Here is a 23522-nt window from a genome sequence, read left to right on the forward strand (position 1 = left end):
CTAGCTGATTTGTCTACAGGATGAATTGTTTGCAACTGAATTCTCTACAGGGTGATCTTTCGTAGCTGAACTCTCTACAGGGTGATTTATTTGCAACTGAACTTTCTACATGGTGGTTTCTTTGTAACTAAACTTTTAAAAGGTGATTTCTTCTCGCTGATCTCTCTACAGGGTGATTTGTTTGTAGCTGAACTCTCTACAGGATGACTTGTTTCTAGCTGAACTTTCTACAGGGTGATCTGTTCGTAGCTGAACTCTGTACTGGGTGATTTGTTTGCAGCTAAACTCTCTACATGGTAGTTTCTTTGTAGCTGAACTCTTTCTACAAGGTGACTTCTTCTAGCTGATCTCTCTACAGGATGATTTGTTTGCAGCTGAACTCTCTACAGAGTAATCTGTTCGTAGCTGAACTCTCTATAGGGTGATTTGTTTGCAGCTGAACTCTCCACATGATGGTTGTTTTTGTAGCTGAATTCTCTACAAGGTGACTTCTTCTAGCTGATCTCTCTAAAGGGTGACTCAGGGGCATAGCTAGCCAGACGGTGGTGGGGGGGCAGGCATCCCCCACAGAACACTCGACATTGTTCATAATTGCACAAAAGGCTAATGACCCAATGATGGGCTAGCCAACATACGGTGTTGTATTATTACAGCTTATGTAACTAGCTACATAACTACTTCATTACTGATTGCTACCAGTCAATGGAAGTATTTTCGTCGAGCATCATTGCACATGCCACAACTGTACTCCAACAAATTCGCCCACAATCCAGCAGAACTATATTGTGAATGTTAGTACAAATACAATGTGTCACAGTTACTTACATCAGCCTCAGTCTGTGCTGCAGTCCTAGTACACTGGTATAGTATGACGAGCTCGCTCACTTCAGCCGGCGAAATTAAAACGCCATGTATTGGCATGAAATCCCAACTCTACACCTTTCCTGTTTATAGCAGAATTTGTAAGCTTGTGACGGATCATCTGACTGACTGACTGACAAAGTGAAAAAATTAAACTGGCATGCCACCACACTGTACAAAGATCCAGAGTGATTAACTCGGGAAAATAAAAGTTGGTCCATTTAACACTTTATCACCTCGTAGGTTTGTAGCATCATTACATATCACCTGTCACTTAAACCATAAACTGAGTTGCGACTCTTGCGAAGTCATTTTGAGAGCGTCATCTGTTTTTTAGGTTCGAAAAAATGCACTATCACGTGAGTAGTGTAGGCTAAATATAGAACTGTGTCTAATATTTTCGTTCAGCAAAGGCATAGTGTCTATACGGGGAAACCCCTGGGGATTTGGGCATACCTTATTGTTAGCGCATCATTTTATTAATTGCTTGTAACGCGCAAGAAATCATCGTATTATTATCACCATTCACAAACGAGTTGAATGTTGTGTGCACTTACGTAGTAACGCACAAACAGTAATTTGGAATGCGTGTCAGTTACTGGAAAGCTTGTGACGGAAGTTTTTTAAAAAATCACTTAGTGACAGGGGGGCAAATGCCTCCCCTTGGCCCCCTTGGCTACGCCACTGGGGTGACTTGTTTCTAGGTGAACTCTCTACAGGGTGACTTGCTTGTAGCTGAATTGTCTAACTGTTTGTAACTGAATTCCCTACAGAATAACCTTCAATGTAATATAACTCTGTAATGGAGTAAGTCATAAACACTACTGGACAATATATCCATGCTATTACTATGGAATTTCCATAATCACCTTGAAATACCCATGAAAGTTTCAGTTTGTATTTTTCATGGGTAATGGGACATATGAGATGCATGGAGCAAAATAATGTACCAATGAAAAACCCATGAATGAGTGAGTTTTCTTGGGTTTGTATGTATGTGCAACCCATGAAAAACCTGTAAAATCACAATTAAATAAATGTACAGAAAGCCTATGAAACACATTCATAGGTTTTCCACAGGATTTTCATTGGTGTGATTTCATGGGTTTTTCATGGGTTGTACATACATACAAACCCATGAAACTCACTTATTCATGGGTTTTTCATTGGTACATTATTTTGCTCCATGCATTTCATAGATATTTCATTACCCATGAAAAACACCAACTGAAACTTTCATGGGTATTTCAAGATGATTATGGGAATTCCATGGTAATAGCATGGATATATTGTCCAGTAGTGAAACGTAGTTGAATGCTCTATAAGGGTGATTATTCTATTAGAGTATCTCGATCTCACATTTGCTACACGTAGTTGCCTTTCGACTTGTAACTCAGTGGGTTGTACTCCGATTCTTCTGTACTACTGCAAGGACTTTCTATAACCATTATTCCAGCTACATACTGATTTTCAGCTCATTGCTCTAAGTGGTTTGCCTGGTAGACGTGAAAACTAATAGTGTTTTTGTTCATAAAAATCTCTCGCGTAATTTTGACACAGTTTGGGTTTTGTGTCATATTTCCATGGTCTTTATCTCGATTCCTTTCAAACCACAAAAATACACTCCTACGATGGTTACTCCTCCATCTACATATCAATTTTCAACTCATTCCTCCAAGGGGTTTATCCTGTAGGTGTGACAGACCTTCGACCTTATTTTACGCAAATAATCGGGGGTGTCTATTTTACGGACCAGACCGGAAGAGGTATAATTAAGGCATGCATGCACGTGGATCGATGCTTTCATGATCGTCCGTGCTTTTTGAATTCCGTGTGTAAGGCTTTAAAGGCCGAAAGCTTGTGAGAGCTGCTGGTTTTCGGGTCCCATCAGAGCTAGTGGTGTTCAGTAGCTATCTCAGCATAATGTAGTGTGCCATTATTTCAAAGTGGACAAGAGTGAAGATTTAGCCGTACCCGAAGTCATAAGATAGTTAATTTACAGCTTCAGTGCAGGTGATTCAGGGACAGAGATTGCAGATTAGTCATGTGCAAGGCAATGTGTGACTTCTCTGGGGACTGGAGGCATATTTTTTATGCCTATATATATGAGAGTGTGTAGACCACGAAAGTAAACTTCCACTGTAGCTATTTATTGCTAGTTGTCACTGAGCTGTTGAGCAGTCTGAACAAGAAAATTTTCGATAGGATAGTTAGCTATTGCTGCATACCGGAGCCAAAACATTGTTTCAGTGTGTAACCAATTGCCAAATTAATTAACACTTTTTCTTCTGATACAGATCAAGGAAAATTGGCCAGTCAAAAAAAATAGCTATGGCCTTTTTGATATTTGCAATTGTATACGTAGCTATAGCATGCTAGACTATAATAAACTGCTGTAATATTACACAGTAAGCTATAGCTACTGTAACATTTTCATTTGATATTGGTTTGTACGATAATTGTACACAGAGGACTGGAAATCTGACTATGCGGTATTGCATACTGGTATCAAAGTGGAACAAAAGAGCTTCTTGGTAGATCTCAAGAAGGTTCACAATGTGTGTGTGTGACACCAGATGGAAAGGACATGTGTGCAAGTCTTTTAAATGCTTGACTTGTTGAATATTACCTAGGTGTGATTCATGCGCAATACCACAGTGTACATATGGCAGTCCAGTTTCCACATGAAACTTATAGATCAGGGTGTTATAATCACTCAAAAAGTTCAAGCCACACAATGGTTACAAAAAACACACAGGTATATCCCTACTTCGAATGAGACACAACAGCATGAAACTACAGCAATTCTTACAAAGCTGAAACTAAGTTGTTTACATCAAGGTGCATGTGATTTGGTGTAATTACAATTGATAATGCGCATGCATTATTACAAGTCATTAGCTACATTTCCTCCTTTAATTGACAGAGCAATTATAATTAAATAGTAAATAACTCTAATACCTTTTATAGGTTTGGTATACAACTACATCTTGGGTTATGATGTGGCAAAAGGGAGGGAACAGTCTCTGTTATTGGGTCTTCCCCAGATGATCCAAATGGCTCGGTGACAGTGGTTTCTTGATGTCGTCTTAAATGGTCTTGATGTCTCCTCCATATCATGTCCCCAACTAACAAGCAAACTTTAAATGACAATGCATGGGCCACTCATGATTGGTGTAATTACAATTAATAATAATAATGTACGTGCATTATTATACAAGTCACTATACTCAGGGTTTCTGATAAAGCATGCATGCAGTGCTGTAAAGTAATAATCAATCAATCAATCAATCAGTGATCACCACAGGAGCATGGACAAATTGCAGTATTATCAGTAACAGCCAGTTTACCCTGTACAATCAGCCAAGATGTTTTTAATGGACTCACAATGAACTATACATCCTCAGCAGTCAGTGCTAGTTATATCCAAAAATTTAATGCTACATGATGGTGACATAGACATCACTGGCTAACTGTCAGTAACCTGACCAGGAATTACATACGTTTATCTCATGTTTGAGCTCAAATGGCATGTTTGCAACAGACAGAGAGTCCGGTCCATCCATATTCTAAATTTTGTAGATGTGCATGCATACGTGAGAATCTTGATGACTGTGGCATATAAATTTGCCTCGTATAAATTACTAGCATTACTTATTCCATTGCTTTGTGCCTTGGTTGACAACCTGGATCTTTATGACCAGCCGTGGGAATTTATTGAAATATCTTCAAAATCAGCACTATAGTTTTCAATGTTTTCTAGTAAAGGAAACTTCTTATAGAAGAGGGAATTTAAAGTCTGACAGCAAAATAGTGTAATTCTATATTCCAAGGCAACCAGATATCAGTGATCTGATGAGAAGTGGCACCCTCGGTGGTAGCTACTATGGCAACAAAGATGCTTGGAACAGATACTATATGTTCCTTGGTCAGTAGCTATTGCTTACAAATTCAGGCTGTGCTTCAAATCATTATCTACACACATGCTTGATTATTTGGTTGTATGAAAAGCTTTCAAGCTGCTACATGTACAGACTGATATATTGTTGAGTAGCCACTATTTTCAATCATTTGATTTGTTCTATCACCTGAAAAGCGCCGCTAGCATGCTCAACACTATATTAGCTAAACGTTTGCTGTTGCCAGGTAGCTAAGGGCATTAGCTAGCAAGATTGCTGTCGTCTCTGATAAGCTTCACCCGCGAACAGTTGCTATCGAGGTTGCTATTTACTGTAAGCTATACAGTTACTGTAGTTAAAATGGCTTTGCAGGGCTATGGCTAGCTCGAGCTAGCTAGATACGTACGCCCAGCACGAAAGTGACCAGACCAATCGTAGTGCGAAGCTATAATCATCCGAGCACGACAGAGCTGGCAAAATGTTCGTGAGCTGGCACACAGACTATTTCTAGTCTGGTCCGTAAAATAAACTTGAACGTATTAAACACTTCGCTTGCTAAACAGGAACTTCCAGTCCGACGGTCCGTAAAATAGACATTCCCAAATAATCGGTCATAACTCCGTGAATGTTCATCGTATTCCTATCAAAGTTGGTACTAGTGTTGTTCCAGTACCAGCTTGTTATTTCAGTTCCAGTTCCATTTCTAGAATCATAAACCTTTGGAATTACAGTTCCAGTCTAGAACTATAATTGTTGAAATTATGGTTCCAGTTCCAGTTCTGGAACCATAACCTTTAGAATTATAGTTCCAGTTCTGGAAACATAGCTTTTAGAATTACAGTTCCAGTTCTAGTTCTAGAACTACAACCTTTAAGATTACAGTTCTGTTTTTAGTTCTGCATATGATGACAGTGTGTGCTAAACTATGGATTTTGATTTGATTGTGTTATGTATCTAGGCAGAGTAACTACTACAAAACTAACTATACGTGCAAGGCATTGATGCTCCAAGGCTTTGATTATGAGGGATGATTGAAGTTAATTATCAAACATATAAACACATTTCAGAATGACAGAAATACCTAGGTAGTGAGAAATATTGGTTTCACTTCAGTGTTGCATTGGGTGTATACAATCACTGGACTGGATCGTGGACTGGACCAGTGGACGGACCACATGGACTAGACCAGTGGACAAGCCATGGACTGGACTAGTGGATAGACCATGGACTGGACAAGTTTCTTTCTTTTTAGTACAAGTGTTTAGGAACAGGTTGTAACTACAGTATTGTTTCCACAGTGCATGGCACTAAATTTAGACTATACCTGTAGGTGGACCTGTCAACTTACAGCTTGTATATGGAAAAGCAAGACTGACAAATAAACTACAGCTAATTTTGCTTACCCGAATTCCTATAGCTTGTGTTAGAGGATGCATGTCATTACAATGTTAAGAACAAGAAGGATGGTGGACACACATGCACATACACAGCTAAGAGTTTAACTATAAATGGAAGTATTTAATACATAATTTTTTAACAGCTATTCTTCACGTTTTTCAAGATTGACTAGCAAACAATTCCTACTCAAAACATTAACACAAGTTGTTATTTGTAAAATGAACAAGCAATGCAGGTGGGCAAAGTTGATAGGTTCATTTGCATATTCTACACATGAGTAGCAATAACATTTCTTTTATAGCAGTATAGCTAAGTTCAAGAACTGATAAGTATTCAATAAAATGATGCAAAAGGTTATATAGCTAGAAACACTGGGCTGAACTGGAGGATTGGACAACTGGGCTCATGCCTTATATTAATATTCAGGCTTGGAGAAACCATTACATTGTTAGAGTTAATTCTTTCTTGTTTCTGAGGACAATTTTGGCTTTTAACTTCCATGTTTTTGAGATACTTGCTTTTATTAGCACACTGTAATCATGCAATGAGCATTCTATTTGCTGTTTTTATTGATAATAACTAACTCATTATGACCAATTTCAGTTCCAGTATTAGTTCTAGTACTGTGATAAATTTTCATTTTAGTTCCAGTTCTAGTTCCATATTAATTTAGGAAAATTAATTATTGATCTAGTTCCAGTTCCAGTATTGACAAAAGAAAAAATTATTGTTCCAGTTTTAGGTCTAGAAGTGGAACTAAAATAAAATTGCTGGTACTGGAATTACTTTTAGTTCCAGTACTGAGAACTGGAACAACACTAGTTAGTACTAAGATCCGCCTTAATGAGCTCTTTAAGTGTGCCATATTTCAGCCCGATATGAGCACGCATTTGTGTTTTATGGCGGATTTTGTGATGTGTGCAAAATGAAGATGAAGAAAAAAACGAAATTAAAACAAAATTTTGTTCGCTCGTATCTCGGAAATGGCTGGAGCGATTTTCTTCACATATAGTATGTAGACTCCCCTAACTGGCCAGCACTTCTCCAGCACATTTGGTTCCAATTTGATTAGGAATCACAGAGCTACATAGGTGTGAAAATTGTGTTTTCTTTCTTCCTTTCAATATACTCACGGTGTGGTGTGCCGGCTTCTTGGGCCACACGACACACTACTGTGTATCTTGATTTTGTGGTAACGCTGTTTTTCAAAATTTAAACAATGCAAGTATCGTTTTATTTGTATCCTGTGGTTTTTTGATAATACTGAGTCACCTACGAGCCCTACCAAGTATCCAAGTTGAAAACCAAATATCCTGATTAAGATTTGGACATCAAAGAGAACTAACCTAGAACCCATCAATGAAGTTGTTTATAAGACATAGTTTTCAGAAGTTGTGGGTAGGTCTATTTCTAGCTTATGTAGGATGATCACTAAATAGAAGCCGTTGTAGAATAGCTTACATACTGACAATTGACTGGGCATGCACCTGTCTTCCTGGTGTTGGCACATGATTTCATGTACCCAATTAATAAGTGAAAAAAAAAACAATGTAAGAATCATGCAGGTATGACATTCTTACGTAATTAATAATCGTCAAAATTTTATCTAACAAAATTAAAAGTTAAAACCAGTGTTTAACTCTAACAACTACATCCCATTATGTTTTGTTCAGACCAATTAAACCATTGCTTTATGATGGTTAATGTTTCATGCATAATACCTTCTACACAACGAGCTTCACCACCAGACCAATTCATCTTACGACGTTTAATTTGACATGTTCTTGTTGCATCACCACTTAATGTAAACCTGTTATTACAGGTGACAATACAAGTGTCTCCATTAGTAGCAACTCCATCATCTCCCAGTGAGCAGTGAACCACTCCATTTTCTGGTGCCATTAGTGGTGGGCATACGTGTCCTGTGAATAAAAACAGACCATCTCGTAAGTAGTTATTTTACAATGCCTTTTATTACTCAGAAGATCAAGTACTGTATATACATAGAGATTATAGTCAACAAATCTGATTATGACTTTTAAAGTCTGCATCAAAACACAGAAATTATATAAAGCTACATGTGATCAAGTTGATATCATCTGGAATTCATATTACCAACTTAGTCTTAATCTGCTAATAATTACCGATACTGATATTGTTGAAATTTGGCTGATAAACCGATTTCCAATTATTTACTGACAATTAGTGCATCACTACCAAGAACCTCTAAAAATATTTCCTGTTATACTTGTTTTGGCTTTGTTTCTCTTTGTAGCTGCTTTGGAAACATTTCTTACAGTTTATCTCTTAATTAATAAACTCAAAATGATATGGCTTAGGAGTTAAACAATATTAATAGAGGTTTGTTTGGTCAGTTTCCAGTTTTATCATTGAACACCTGTCAGGTAGCTAGCTATTACAATAGCTAGCATCTTGCACACAGTACTAGAGTGCCTCCAAAATAGCATCTCAAAATGTGCAATGTTTAATTTTCCTGGGGCATGCTGAGCCTTGCCACTTTCGACGCCCCTGTATACCTCATGAAAGATATGCATGTTTTTTTGCAAACTGACTCACCTGAAACCAAAGTCAAACCAACTGTCAAGCAACCTGTCACTAAGCGCCTCAAAAATAATTATTGTTTCTGGTACGGTGTTTAAGACATTCAAAGCCAATGGCAGATCCAGCATGGGACTTTAGGGGAAAATTCCCTCACCCTTCTGCCATTTTCTTTTAGGAAGGGCTATATCATTATGATAGGTGCCATTTCTTTGTGGGTTGCAGAAGTGCTCTTCAAACAGTTCTTGATTTGTAATGTTGTGTAATAGGTTGAACATAGCTGAAACCAAAAAGTGTATTGGATACTTCACTTTTCAGCCATTTTTTTCTTTTGATGAGGTATGCGTGGGTTCACCAGTAATAATAATTATTTACAGAAAACGTTAACAAACAAGTACACAAAAAATTGGAGTTTTCAACTAGAGTAGGGACCATACCATCGATAAAAAGTATTGAAACAAGCTGGAGTAGTGCACAATGTTAAATCACAATAAGAAATGTTATATCCCTACTGTGCAAATCCCTACTGTGCTAAAGATACCATAATGGAAACGATGTAACATTTCTTATGATTTTACCAAGAGTTCATAATATTTGTACGGTGGAGAGTGTCTAACTTGAATGCACTCACCAAACACCCTGCATAAAGTAACAGCTCAGCCTTATTTCAGAACAAAGGCTTTGCCTTCATCAACACTAATCAACACCAATCAACAGTTTTCTATCCCCAGTGAAGGTGTTGATTTGATGAAAGGTGAACTTTGGTGAGCTTTATGCAGGGTGTTTGTACAGGCTATACTGAGAGTTAGACACTCTCCCCTATACAAATATTACGAACTATTGGTTTTACTATCATGCACCACTCCAGCTTGTTTCAGTACTTTTTGTCGATGTGCTATGGTCCCTATCTTAGTTGACAAATCCCAAAATTTTTGTGTACTTGTAACACTGGACTATTATTAATAATGATTTGTCTTGTATTCTATATGATGCACTGTTATTGTATGCACATACGTAGAGTGTGAATGAGAAGTGTTACCTTGTGTTGTTGAGGTGTATCCAGTTGGCTTTGAACTGGTTATTACACTTGACGTAGTCGGTAGGATTTTTACAAGTGGATTCCTTTCTAACCCCAGGCATTAATATCTTGTGCCGTGGTCTGAATCGGTACCACACGAGGCGAGTTTGACACGTGCTGGTTTGCTGTTGTGTTCCGTCTGTTACCCTGTAGTGATTGCTGTCACAGAAGATGTCACGCAACAAGCCACTGATAATTCCAGATACTTACCAAAGAGGCAAGGGATGGGATGATTGGATAACCAGGTTCGAGAACGTTGCAACTGTCAATGACTGGAATGCGGAAGCCAAACTGAACTGGATCAAAGTATGCCTGGCAGGGAGGGCCCAGAAGGTGTTTCAAAGTTTCTCTGAGGAGGCACAAGGTGATTACGACAAAGCTAAGGAAGCACTGACACAGAGATTTGAACCATCTAGTAAGAAAGAACTCTACAATGCTGAGTTGCAGGTGCAAACCAAACGTCCAAATGAAGGGTGGGCAGACTTTGCCGAAGAACTGCGACACCTTACTGAAAAGGCTTTCCTTGAGTTAGATGCAAAGGGTGTGGAGCAGATGGCCCTAACCCACTACCTAGGCTGCTTGAGTAACCCACAGGTGGCGTTAGCAGTCAAGCAGCAATGCCCCAAGAAGGTAGAAGAAGCTGTACGTGCCACACTGGAGGTGGAGTCGTATATGGTGAAGCCAGCTATGGTGGGAAGCTTAAATCCAAACGTGGATGGTTTACAGTTGGGACAATTGGCTCTAGTGGAGGTGCCACGGCACGTATGTCACAATCATCAGAACAAACCTTGACGCAAGCAATTGAGCAGCTATCCCAGAGGATGTCACAGCTTGAGATGGGGATAAACCAGCAGGGCATTCGCAGACCAGACTACAGTCATAATAGGAAGCCATTGAATCAGCACCTGCACAGAGACCAGGTGCCAAGCGCGATCTGCTACCGCTGTGGGAATTAGAGACATTATGCCAGGGGCTGTGCCCTGCGCCACCCATTTAGACAGGGAAACTAGAAGCCCCCCTTGCCTTTGGCCAGGCAGGGGAGGGTAACTCAAACATGGCCAATAACATTGTAGATTGTTTGCTGTCAATCCACATGCTGCTATTCACATAAATGGTATTATTAACTCTTACACTGTGGATTTTATGCTAGATACAGGGGCTGCTGTGTCACTAATGGACACTAACACATGGAATACAATTAAAGGCACCTCATCATTAACATCTTGGAAAAGTCCAGGATTGATAGGAGTTGGGGGCACCCCGCTCATAGTGGCACAGCTAAGTTACAACTGGAAAAGGGTGGAAAACAGTATCAGGTAGAGATGGTAGTGGCTGATTTGAGAAAAGAAGGTATATTGGGACTTGACTTTTTGGAAACCCACCAATGTGCTATTGATCTGTCCCATGGGACAATGAAACTAAATGGAAATAACCAGACAATCTCGGCTAGAAATTCAAGTCATCAAACTAGAAAGACTGTGAATGTAGTGTTGTCTAATGACATATCCATTCCAGGATGTACAGAGATGGAAATTGAAGCAGTAATACAAGGAGACATGGCTGAAGGTACCATGATGATTGAGTGAAAACCTCTCCCACGGAAGTCATCTCTTCTGCTGGCCACTTCAGTTGTGAGCATACAAGAGGATACAATAAACCCACTGGTGCCAATACGGCTATTGAATCTCTCTGCAGATAGTATCACTGTATATAAGGGAACTAGAGTTGCATGCGCACATGCTCTGGACAGCAACTCAATTATGTTAGCAGGGGTTGAAGATAACTCTCCTACACAGTGTGATGTGTCAAATGTTAAACGACAACAACTGTGGCAAGCAGTGGAGTCTACAGCAGAGAAACTCACTGAGTCAGAACAGGAGCAGTTGTATGCCATATTGTTGAATTATGCTGATGTATTTGCAGATGACTCTGGGAAAGGCAGATAAACTACAACACACCATTAATACTGGAAATGCATTACTAATAAGACAATCTGCTCGACAAATACCTGCAGCACAGCGAGAGGAAGTATGAAAACTACTCAGGGAAATGGAAGAGAAGAGAATTATCCGGCCATCAAAGAGCCTCTGGGCATCACCAGTTGTACTTGTGAAAAGAAGGATGGCTCTACCCGGTTTTGTGTAGACTACAGGAAACTGAATTCAGTGACACACAAAGATGCGTATCCACTTCCACTCATTGATGATACCTTGCAATCACTATCAGGCTCCAAGTGGTTTAGTACTATTGACTTGTTAAGTGGATATTGGCAGGTGGACATTGCAGAGAGTGACAGGAAAAAGACTGCATTCATCACACATGATGGATTGTTTGAATTTAATATTGTACCATTAGGCCTCCGTAATGCCCCTGCCACATTTTAGAGACTGATGAACCTTGCTCTTTCAAGCATGCTGTGGAGTGAATGTTTGGTCTACTTAGATGACATTGTAATTTTTGGCCGCACATTCAAAGAACATCTCAGCCATTTAGCATCTGTACCGGCATGACTGAGAGCAGTCAATATGAAGGAGAAAATGTCAAAATGTAACTTTCTTAAAGAGCAAATTCTTTACTTGGGACACGTCATCTCTCCAGAAGGAATATCTACTGACCCTAGTAAAATACAGAGAATCACAGAGTGACCTACACCTCAAATGTACAGGAAGTCCAACAGTTCCTTGGATTCACAGGGTATTACCAGAAATTTGTACAGAACTTTGCTGGAATTGCCAAACCATTCAACGCCTTATGGAACGAGACAGAATTTTTAAATGGACTGTTGAATGTGAGAATGCTTTTGCTAGGCTTAAACTGCTCTTAAGTACTAGCCCTATTTTATTATTTCCAGATTTCTCATTACCATTCATTTTGGACACTGATGCCTGCCGGTGTGGCATTGGAGCTGTACTGTCTCAAATTCACAAGGATGGTACTGAGCAAGTGGTAGCTTTTGCCAGCAGAGCAATGTCCAAGTCAGAGCGAAAGTATTCTGTAACGCAGCAAGAATTACTAGCAGCTGTCACTTTTATCAATTATTTTAGACAGTTTTACTGGGAAAGCATTTTGTGCTGCGTACGGATCATGGTAACCTTCAATGGTTGCACTCTCTTAAGGAGCCTGAGGGACAGTTAGCAAGATGGCTGGAGCATTTGCAAGAATACAACTTCAACATTCAATATTGGAAAGGCAGCCATCATCAGAATGCTGATACATTGTCTCGACATCCTTCCCACCACCCTGATTCTCCAACAATGGAGAATGTAACAAGCACAGTGCATAATCATTGCTCTCAAGTTGTATCTCCAGTCATCACAGAACCCCTACCTGGACTATGTGAACACACTCTCTCAGATTTGAGGAAGCTACAGCAGGAATATGATACTGTTGGTCCCCTACTAAAGTCTGTGGAAGATTAACAGTGCCCACCTTCTAGTGCGACAAAAAGAACCAGTAGGAAATTTCAGCTACTACTACAACAATGGAAGCAATTCTATGTTAATCAAGGACTTCTGTCCCGCCGCTACGAAGACTGTTAGGGTAAGAGAAATAGACACAGTTGGTATTTCCAGACTCCTTGAAAACTGAAGTACTGAATAGTCTACACAGCGGGGTTGCTGGTGGCCATCTAAGAGAGGACAAGACATTAAACCGGTTGCGAGAAAGGTTTTACTGGCCTGACCATACAGAGGATGTACACAAATGGTGCCAACAATGTCTACAATGTACGCAGAGGAAAACTCCAGCTCCCAAGAACAGAGTACAACTCACCAGTATTCATCCAGGTTACCCGCTCCACCTAGTAGCAATGGACATCTTGGGACCACTACCAGAAAGCTGTCACAAGAATTCTTATGTTCTTGTTGTTGCCGATTATTTTACTAGATGGACAGAAGTATATGCACTTCCAAATTAGGAAGCGGAAACGGTAGCACGCAAACTTGTTGACGAGTTCTTCTTCAGATTCTCCCTTCCAGAACAGTTACATTCTGACCAGGGAAGACAGTTTCAGTCCACCATCATCAAAGACATCAGCAGCCTTTTACAGATTAAAAAGACTAGTATCATCCACAATCGGATGGTCTGGTTGAGCGGTTTAACCACACCCTACTATCCATGTTGTCCACTACCATAGCTGATCACCCATGGGACTGGGAAGACAAATTAAGGCAACTGTGTTATGCTTACAATACTAGTGTACATTCTAGTACAGGCTATACACCATTCTTTTTAATGTTTGGATGACGAGCTAGACTCCCAGTGGACCTAGCATTTCAACTTGCACAGCACCAGCCAGTATATCATAGTAACTATGTTGCACAGTTGCAGGACACTTTAAGAGACTCCTACAAGCAGGTCTAGGAGAAATTAGGACACAATCTATACAGACAAAAAGAACTTTATGATCACAGAGCCCATGGACGCCCATACACCAAAGGTGACATTGTGTGGTTATATACTGCTGCTACCCCTTGAGGACAACACAAGAAGTTCCACAGGCCATGGTCTGGGCCTTACACCATTGTGAAGAACCTTTCTGAGTCTATTTACCGAATACAGCACACTCAGAGTCATTCTAAGTGTAGTGTTGTGCATTTTGATTGCCTAAAGCCATTCACTGGAGTTGTACAATTAATGCAGCACAAGCCTGACAATGGCCAATCCCAGACCCCTATCTCTGATCCTGCAACATCATCACAGAGCGTGGAGCCAACCTTACAGCTGTTAGAGGATGGAGACAGTGAGAATGAAGATGATCAACAGGCAAGCTCAGTGCCTTCTAGCCATTATCCATCTCGCACCCGCCACCCACCGAGTTGTCTTACTGACTATGTTCATCACTGAACTTGGGACAAGTTCTCTTGAAGGAGGGGATAGTGTAACACTGGACTATTATTAATAATGATTTGTCTTGTATTCTATATGATGCACTGTTGTTGTATGCGCATGCATAGAGTGTGAATGAGAAGTGTTACCTCATGTTGTTGAGGCGTATCCAGTTGGCTTTGAACCGGTTATTACATACTTGTTACAGTACACTAGTTAAATTACATAACAATATTTGTGACCGAATTTTGGAATATCATCCATATGGGTGCATTTGACACCTAATATATTTAATGATCAAATCACAAACTTTATAGTGCAATTCTACTTGTTGATGGATTTAAGCTATTATATTACAAGAACATTCTTGAAATAATTTCAAAACTGTGGTGTGCTGTTATCAGCAACCCACTAAACATGAAAATTCTAATTATTTCACATGCACCCATATGCGTGATTTTCCAAAATTCAGTCACATTTATTTATTCATACCTGGTACCTGCACACAACGAGCTTCATCACCATTCCAATTCCTCATACGGCGTTTAGTTCGACATTGCCTTATGGTACCACCTTGTAGCATAAACCCAACATCACATGTAAAGGTACAAGTGTCTCCATTAGTAGGAACACCATCATCTCCCAGTGAGCAATTAATCATACCATTTTCTGGTGCCATTAGTGTTGGGCATATACGACCTACTGTATGAGCAAAAACAGATGTACAAATCATTATTTCATTGTTCATACATACCGTATAACAGGAACAATTTGTGAAAGAAAACATTCGCGAATGATCTTATGTTTCCTCATTTACGAGAAAACGTTTGCAATTTATTGCATAAAGTAATTAATAATTGGGTGCACACCCACAACGAATTAATCTTTTTTTCTATGGATAGCTAGGGAATGCTCAACTATATGACATGTTGCATACTACGCATACTAGTAGCCATGCATGATCACTATTTCACTGGAGAAGTAGGCATTTACGATAATGAGCGCGGACGCCTCATATAGCTTGGGGGCAGCACTAAAATTGAGGCTAAGACATGCCATTCTGGCACAGTGAATTGCTGGGCTGCAATTATATTTGCCCCATTTAGTAGCACTGATTTTTCCACAGTCACTGAAGTTTGCATCTCTGTTTGAATCACATGCCACGATCCTGCGCCTCACTGGCTATACCATCACACATATATAGCAGTTTAGCAAGTAGCAAGGTGAGTAGCTACCTGCTTATGTACTCATTACATGAATGCTACATCAACTGATCCTTGAAAAAATTTTTTAATTGTAGGAAAATTTTTAGCAAGAAAACATTCACAAATGTGACTGAATTTTGGAAAATCACCCATATGGGCGTGCGTAAAATAATTTGAATTTTCATGTTTAGTGTGTTGCTAATAAGAGCATGGAACAAATTTAAAAATATTTCAAGAATTTTCTTGTAATTTACGGTATTGAGAATGGCTTAAAACTATCAACAAGTAGATTTGCACTATATTGTTTGTAATTTGATCATTAAATATTTAAGGTGTTGAATGAGCCCATATAGGTGATTTTCCAAAATTCGGTCACAAATGCACCTAAAATCACAAAATTCACAAATGTTTTCTTCCGAGAATCACTCCCGTTATACAATATGTGCATACATGTAACATTGTCACTGCCTTAGTAAAATAAATGAGTCAATATATCTAGATTATGGCCAGTTGTGGAATACAGAAAACTAAATGTGGTATAATAACATCATTTGCAGCTATTGTTTAGCTTATCTTTGATTTCAAGATTTTATGCTGGCCATTTTAGGATGAACAAGGTTACAGGTTGAACTATTGGTGTAGTGATAATAGATGCTTTAAAAAAACATTCTATGCATACCAGGTTCACATCTGGCTTCATTGCCACTCCATGATGTCCCTTTACCATGTTGAAATTGACACTCCCTCATAGCACTGCCATGTAATTTAAATTTATCATCACATGTGAAGGTACAAGTGTCCCTAATATTGGCAGCACCATCATCTCCCAGTGAACAATCAATATCTCCATTATCAGGAGCAACAAGAGGGTCACATACTATAAATAAAAGTATGACATGCTTATTAGTTTAACACTTTTTAGACTACAACAAGTTTGATACTGAAATTTGATTGGCTGAAAATGTGGTCTCTAAATCTCGTAGAGCCACGCTCATGTCCAATAGAGACCACGCTCTGAGGCGATACGAAACATGATAATTACGCGCCTGTAGCATTGGCAACGCATGGGCGTTTAAATGGCTAGTAACAGCCGTACTGAATTAGAGGGAGGTATAATGGGCTTGTTTGTACTAATCAACACTACATTACTTGCTTACAAGCAGCTGTCGAGGCACAACAACAGCAACAATGAGATGTAGTCCACTCGCTGAGTCCTGTACTTCGATACATAGCACGCGCCTGTAACATTGACAACGCATGGGCGTTTAAATGGGTAGCAACAGCCCCGCTGAGGTCCCGCCATGTAGGGAGGTGTAGAGGGCTTGTTTCTAGTAATTAGCCATACATTTCCCATTTACAAGCAGCTGTCAACTCAAGGTACAATAACGAGTTGTAGTCTAAATAAGTTAGACGTCAAGAACCACTGGGTTCTACGGGATTTAGAAATCCCTCAGGCCCTTAGTAGCGCCCTCGCTTCGCTTGTGCGCTACAGCCCAGGGCCTTCGAGTTTTCTAAATCCCGTAGAACCCTGGTTCTTGACGTCTAACTTTTATATGAATGCTTAGTCGCAGTGAAAGAATATTAATCTCTAAAACCATGTTATGACATGACTGTTTCATGCATTTTATGAAAGTAATACATTCGCATGTACACATACAATTGTACTATTCTCTCCTATGATATTGCTTCAATGCTATAGTGCATTTAATCCATACTGAAATTCAATAAATTACAACACATAATTTTTATCTGACTGGATAAGAACCCCACACATTGGTGCATTTTCAAATTCCATTTTATTACATTTTCTCTATCTAGACAGCCAAACGAATGATCAACCAAAGTTTCAGCTTTAGAAGACAAGAACTTTCAAAGTTACAGTGCTACAAAGTGGTAAGAGCAACACCTTGTACAGTGACAATACAGAAAATTAGCTACATGTGCTTAATTAACCCTCTCACCGCCATGTGGCAGTTTCTGATTATAAATGCCCGTAGCATCACATTCTAAATGCTCTGTAACTTCAGTTGAGCATTTTACTAGCACCTGCGCTTATCCTGTAGTGGGCACACCCTTAAGTGAATGGGAACAAGGATAACCAGTCTCTTGCGCACTATTGCACGGTTAGATGATGCAATCGTGTACTTTCGGTACATTGATAACAAGCATTGTAGACGATTCTTCGATGTGATAATGGCATTACTAATAAAGAGAAACAGTAAGGAGAGGGATTATATAGGTTGGAGTGGCATGTTGCTACTTTTGTACGCCTCGAAACAGTGACCTCGTGCTTGTATGCGCATGCGCACTTGCTCAAATGTTGGAAAACCATACTTAGAGATAATCGCTTCAACTGTAAACTGGTTAGTAATGTTTATTGTATTATTATAAACAAAGCTAGCCTGTAAAGTAGTGAAATTTCACGTTTGGTTTCACTTAGATCAATTTTCATACTTTAAAGTTATATAATGGATTTGTGGTTGCTCTTGTAAACAACAACTTCACAATCGAATTCCTTGTTCTATAGTGAGTAAATTGATATAGTTTTATAGGATTATATGGTATGGTGTGTAAGTTATAGTAGTTTAGAAACAATAGATTGGAGCCTCTACAAATGTGGTGGTGAAGGGGTTAATTAAATTAAACAGTCATAACTTATGAAAAGAGGCCCTCTACAAAGATGCTATTTAATTCTCCATGAACAGGTGAATCCATTTCTGGGTAAATTTTTTTCTATTGGTTTTTGCTGCAAAGGGGGTAAACACAAAAACAATAAAATGACAATAAACAATTTATGCCCATATCTTTGGGAGTTACAGCCCTACAAAGTAGCAACAGCAGAAAAATTGATTTGTAAAAAGGTCCCATATCAAAACATATGTATGGGATTTGTCAAATCAAACATTTTCAGGTGGTCAACTTAAAAGTTTTTAAAACACTGGGTTAAACCCTTAAAAATTAAAAATTATGCATTAAATAAATCTAATATCTGTTTAATATCTTTTTTGAAACCTCAACTAGGTAAAACAGGCTGATCATAAAATCTCAACATTCCTTGTCATTCATTGTCCAATGCAAAATACATGTATTTTACACAACATACAAAAACACTAATTTACAACCTTTAACTCACAAAATCTCTGCAGCACACCATACAATAAAAGAAAGCCCTTGAATTTCTCTGTTTAATGCCGACCACACAAATGGGAAAATGTAGCCATAGCAACAGTTATTTAACGCTGATGATGACATAATACATGCTCCATACATTAAACTACTGGAAAATTTAATTATCTCGACGGGAAAATCCCAATTAACAAGTTGTTATCCTCAACCAAATTCGCTAAATTTTGTATCATTCTACACAGTGAAGGATGCTTAATAAGACTCCGACCGTACAAATTGATAAACAGGTTAGTTTACAGAGACATGTTGAAAAACACGGGTTTTTACGAGAATTCTGAACACGTGAATTTCGCAGTACAAGGCTCCCTTTTAGCTTCTCATTCATTACCACACAAAGGACTTAGACATGAATCGAATTGCCTTTCATCAAGGAATCCGATAAACCAAACTTCATGTCTGTCAACCACAGTACATGGAAGTTATTGCACCTTGTTTAGAAGACAGTGTTATTTTATACAAAACAGGTGTAACCCATTTGGAAATCCGGAATATCTTACACAAGTTTTGATATGCGGCCTTTAATGCTAACAAATTTTAATAATGACCCTGTGCATTAATAAAATTTGTTATCATTAACATCATTGCAGCCATTTGATGATACATATCATGCATTTTGCAAACTCCTATTTATTAAATATTTATAATTACTTAGCCAAGTGCATGCTCTGGTAAAGTATTAGTCTCGTATGCCAATAACTTTGGGAGTTACAGCCTTACAAAGTAGCAACAGCAGAAAAAATGATTTGTACAGCAACTATAGGGAAAATAATTGACAGGTGCTTACTAAAATGGTTGTAACATATGAACAGATGAACAGAATGACACACAGAGTTAAAATTTGCACCATGCTAATTACCATGAGTAGGGGAATCAATTACTGGGTAAGTTTTCCTTGCTTCACTACACACAAAGACGGAAATATGAAGTGAAGAAAGATCAATCACATACAATCATTTTGACATGATGTAAACAAATGCTCATAACCTTCATATCTTTGATTCTACTGCAATGAAACAAAGATTTTCAAGCTCCTCTTGAGTAAGCAAATAAGGTGACCACACAAAAACAGCCAGGCTGTGAAAAAAGGTGCGACTTTCAAAAGTCTGGGTGAAAAAAAGTTGTGAAATCAAAGATGGTGGCCATGAAATGGCTGCAATGATGTTTATGATAATGAAATTTATTAATGTACAGAGTCATTATTAAAATTTGTTAGCATTAAAGGCATCACAGCCTGGCTGTTTTTGTGTGGATATCACTTCTATTTGTAACTGCAAGTTCCAAAGCCAGCCTATGGTTGACAGGGGCGGATCTAGGATTTCAGAAGGGGGGGGGGGGGGTGCTAACATGGACATTTACATATGTGGCAAGAAAGTTGATACAACTAGTGTGAGAAGCACACTCCGCATGCGGAGCATGCTCTATCTAGGGGGGTCTGGGGGCATGCCCCCCACAGGAAAATTTTGCAAAATTGGCCTATTGATATTGAATTTGGTAGTACTTTTGAGTGAAAAATGATGTCACTTTGTTTATGTGATACCATTATTCCCCATACAGCTTGTCAATATAACTAAAGGGTGCAGCCATGTAGCTAAAATTCAATCTTAGACTAACATCTTAAAGAATTAGTAGTGGAAACATATGGGTATCAGCTGCACATGATCAAATTTAGTGTTTTGAATTTTAGCATAATTTAATTACAGTCTCATGGCTCAACTACACTAGCTGTCCAAACAGTAGAGAGGGTAAGTGGGAGTGGAGAAGGCAAGTAGACTGACTCACCAGTGTGTGAAGTGCATGTACACTCAGCTGTATAGCTAGGGGGGCTCTAGATCTGGTGGCATATATACTCCCAAATCCCCTGGAAATTTTTGAAAAATGGCTATCACAAGATTGAATCTAGAAGCTATTTTTAGGGTACAAGATAAATGAGTTCAGTTGAAAGTAATTTTAATTTGAATGAGTTCAGTTGGAAGCAATTTTAATTAAAAAACAGAACTATACACTGTTTCTTGTTATTGGATTTTAAGAAAATGTATAATAGTGGCTTGTCAAAGAGAATAAAGAGTGTATAGTTAATTGAATCTAAGGTCAAGGAGAATATTTAAAACACAGGATTGGATCTACCTTCATATGTAGCCACTGTTCTGAAGTGCAGGTTGCTATTTCAATCTAACTTTTAAAATGATGGATCCATCCATCATTATAATTGTTTTACAACTAGTCTACAAATACAAGTTTTTTGCCACAACTAATCCCTTTTTAGCACGACAACATAAATGCTGCAGTATCATTTAAGCTTAAAGTTGAACTTCAAGGGATTTGATAGTGCAAACTCCAAAGCTGCTAGATTTATACAAATGTAGCATGGGATTTGATCAAGTAAGGGAAACAAAAACGAACAGCTCTCAGATGTTGCAGCCTTGTGAACTTTATAAAAGCTAAGAAATTCACTATTATATAAGACTACTGTTTTATTTGCAAGAGAAGCATTTCAACCCAAGAATCAAGTTTGTAGCAGAGCCTAAAAAAACTTAAACTATTTGACAGAAAAGGACGCTGTTTTTCAGAATAGATTTTCAATTAATGATGTTTTATATAATTTATAGTACATTAAAGGTATAAATCTTTTACCTGAAGTGATTGGTATATGGCAGGATGTTTGGTACAATGGTGAGGGTAGCAGTGTACAGGTCTATAAGAATAGGTTTAATTTCAGCTTACACTCTGGTAACTTCTTAAAAATTAGTTTTAATGATAGATGTTCTATTAGAGTAGTTGACTGTTATATTAGAGTATTTCGGATTTAGCAACTTCTAAGGTAAGACTTACTCCAAAAGTATAATTTTGAACCCCTCTTAATAATTCTTGGATAAGATTAGCTATTCCCCTTGCTCTTTCCATCTTTTCATTGCCCATACATGTGCATAAAATGCAACTGCACCTGTACTACAGCTTCTAGAAGCTTCCCTAGCTTGCTCATTGTAAAATTTTGGAGGGGGGGTGCTTCAGCACCCCAAGCACCCCCTAAATCCGCCCTTGGTTGACCTTGATAATTCATTTCACCTTTTTCCCCTTTACTACAGGACTGCATGGTTGAAGTAAGAATGTAATTTATTGCTTGCCAATAAATTGAAGTTAACGTGCTCGGTAGTCATAGCACGCGGTGAAGATTCAATAATAAAATATTGAGACAATAATACCTGTTAAGTAAGTTCTGGAAGCTCACGTGCTATACCGTGTCCCGTGAGTCAACACGCCGTTCAAAGTGTGATATTATCTCCAGCTGTAAAAAAGGACCAGATCTCTATAATAAACGTTCTATCTTCACTGAAGAGGTGGCCCGTCATCGTTGCTACCGCGAACAAGTGTACTACTGCTGACTCGTACTACTGCTGACTCATCGAATTCGATCGTGGACCACTCAATAGTACCGCCGCGCCCAACTAGGATTGGATACGGCCATTTGTGCTGATACTACCATCGTCCTAACACTGCTATCATTCCGATGTGCGTGAGTTAACTTTATGTACGTTCTGTTGTTTTAAATGTATGTTGTCCTCATCCACAGTAATTGTTATAATGCCGGCCACTCGTCACGCATCTGAAAGTCTAGCAGCCGAACCTTACAGCCTCGTAGGCGCGCCCAAATCCAAACTAGCAGCTTTGACAGTGACGGCATTGAAATCCCATCTTCAGCATTACCGCTTGCCCACAACAGGAAAAAAAGCTGCATTAGTAGACCGTCTCTACAACCACTTATGTTCACTTTCTGAAGGAGCTGCTGGAAATAACCCTACCACTAGCACGCATGGCTCTCAAGCAGGAAATTCTACTACCCAATTAACGACTTCCAGTACCCAATCAACACATTCCACAACACAATCTGCAAATCCCAGCTCTCTAGCTCTGCCACAACAACTTCTAGACCAGCTGACTGCTTACCTCCAACAGTATCAAACCACACCAGTAGGAATCCAGGCCAGTAACAGCGGAAATAGTACAGATGATGATAACCTGTCTGTTGCTTCGGGGCCAACTCATACCACTGTCTCGGTTCCAGCTCAAGTGGTAACTTCATTTCCTGTTGTTACAGTAACATCAATTACCACCATCTTGTCTGATGCCACGTTACCTGCAGTCACTAGGACCCCACTACCCGCAACAATACCTGCTGTTACCATCCTGCCACCTCCGGCTAACCTATCAAGGTCTCCACTACCTGTTATCCCTACTAGAATCAAAGATAAGATAGCAAGAGGTGAGTACATCGATTTTGTCACCTTGTTACCTAAAGCCATGTTCGGCACAAGCAATCCCTTGTCCCAGCAGTCAGTAACAATTCAACTTAATCATGACGGTGACTCGTTTACCATTCAGCAAGTGCCTATTGCCAGCAATTCCTCTGCTAAAATACCCTCCTTCGCAACTTGGATGGAGGCCTGTAACATATACTTATCCGTTTGCACATCCCTTAACCCCTCCTGTGCACTAGAATTAATACATTACCAA

General features: G+C 39.1%; 1 protein-coding gene across 3 annotated transcripts in view; it reads right to left on the reverse strand.

Moving 5' to 3' along the window:
• Positions 1-23522, reverse strand: part of LOC136246797 (protein mesh-like) — a 107247-nt gene that overhangs the window by 13082 nt on the left and 70643 nt on the right. The window contains exons 7-9 of one of the 3 annotated variants that reach the window (XM_066038355.1): positions 16507-16704; positions 15115-15324; positions 7880-8080 (exon numbers count right to left, since the gene is read on the reverse strand). The exons of 1 other annotated variant lie outside the window; for it this stretch is intronic. In XM_066038355.1, the coding sequence (XP_065894427.1) occupies positions 7880-8080; positions 15115-15324; positions 16507-16704 (609 nt within the window). The remainder of the gene's footprint in view (positions 1-7879; positions 8081-15114; positions 15325-16506; positions 16705-23522) is intronic. One more of the 3 variants, XM_066038356.1, reaches the window with a different exon arrangement.

Source organism: Dysidea avara, chromosome 2, assembly GCF_963678975.1.
Source record: "Dysidea avara chromosome 2, odDysAvar1.4, whole genome shotgun sequence".
NCBI lineage: Eukaryota > Metazoa > Porifera > Demospongiae > Dictyoceratida > Dysideidae > Dysidea > Dysidea avara.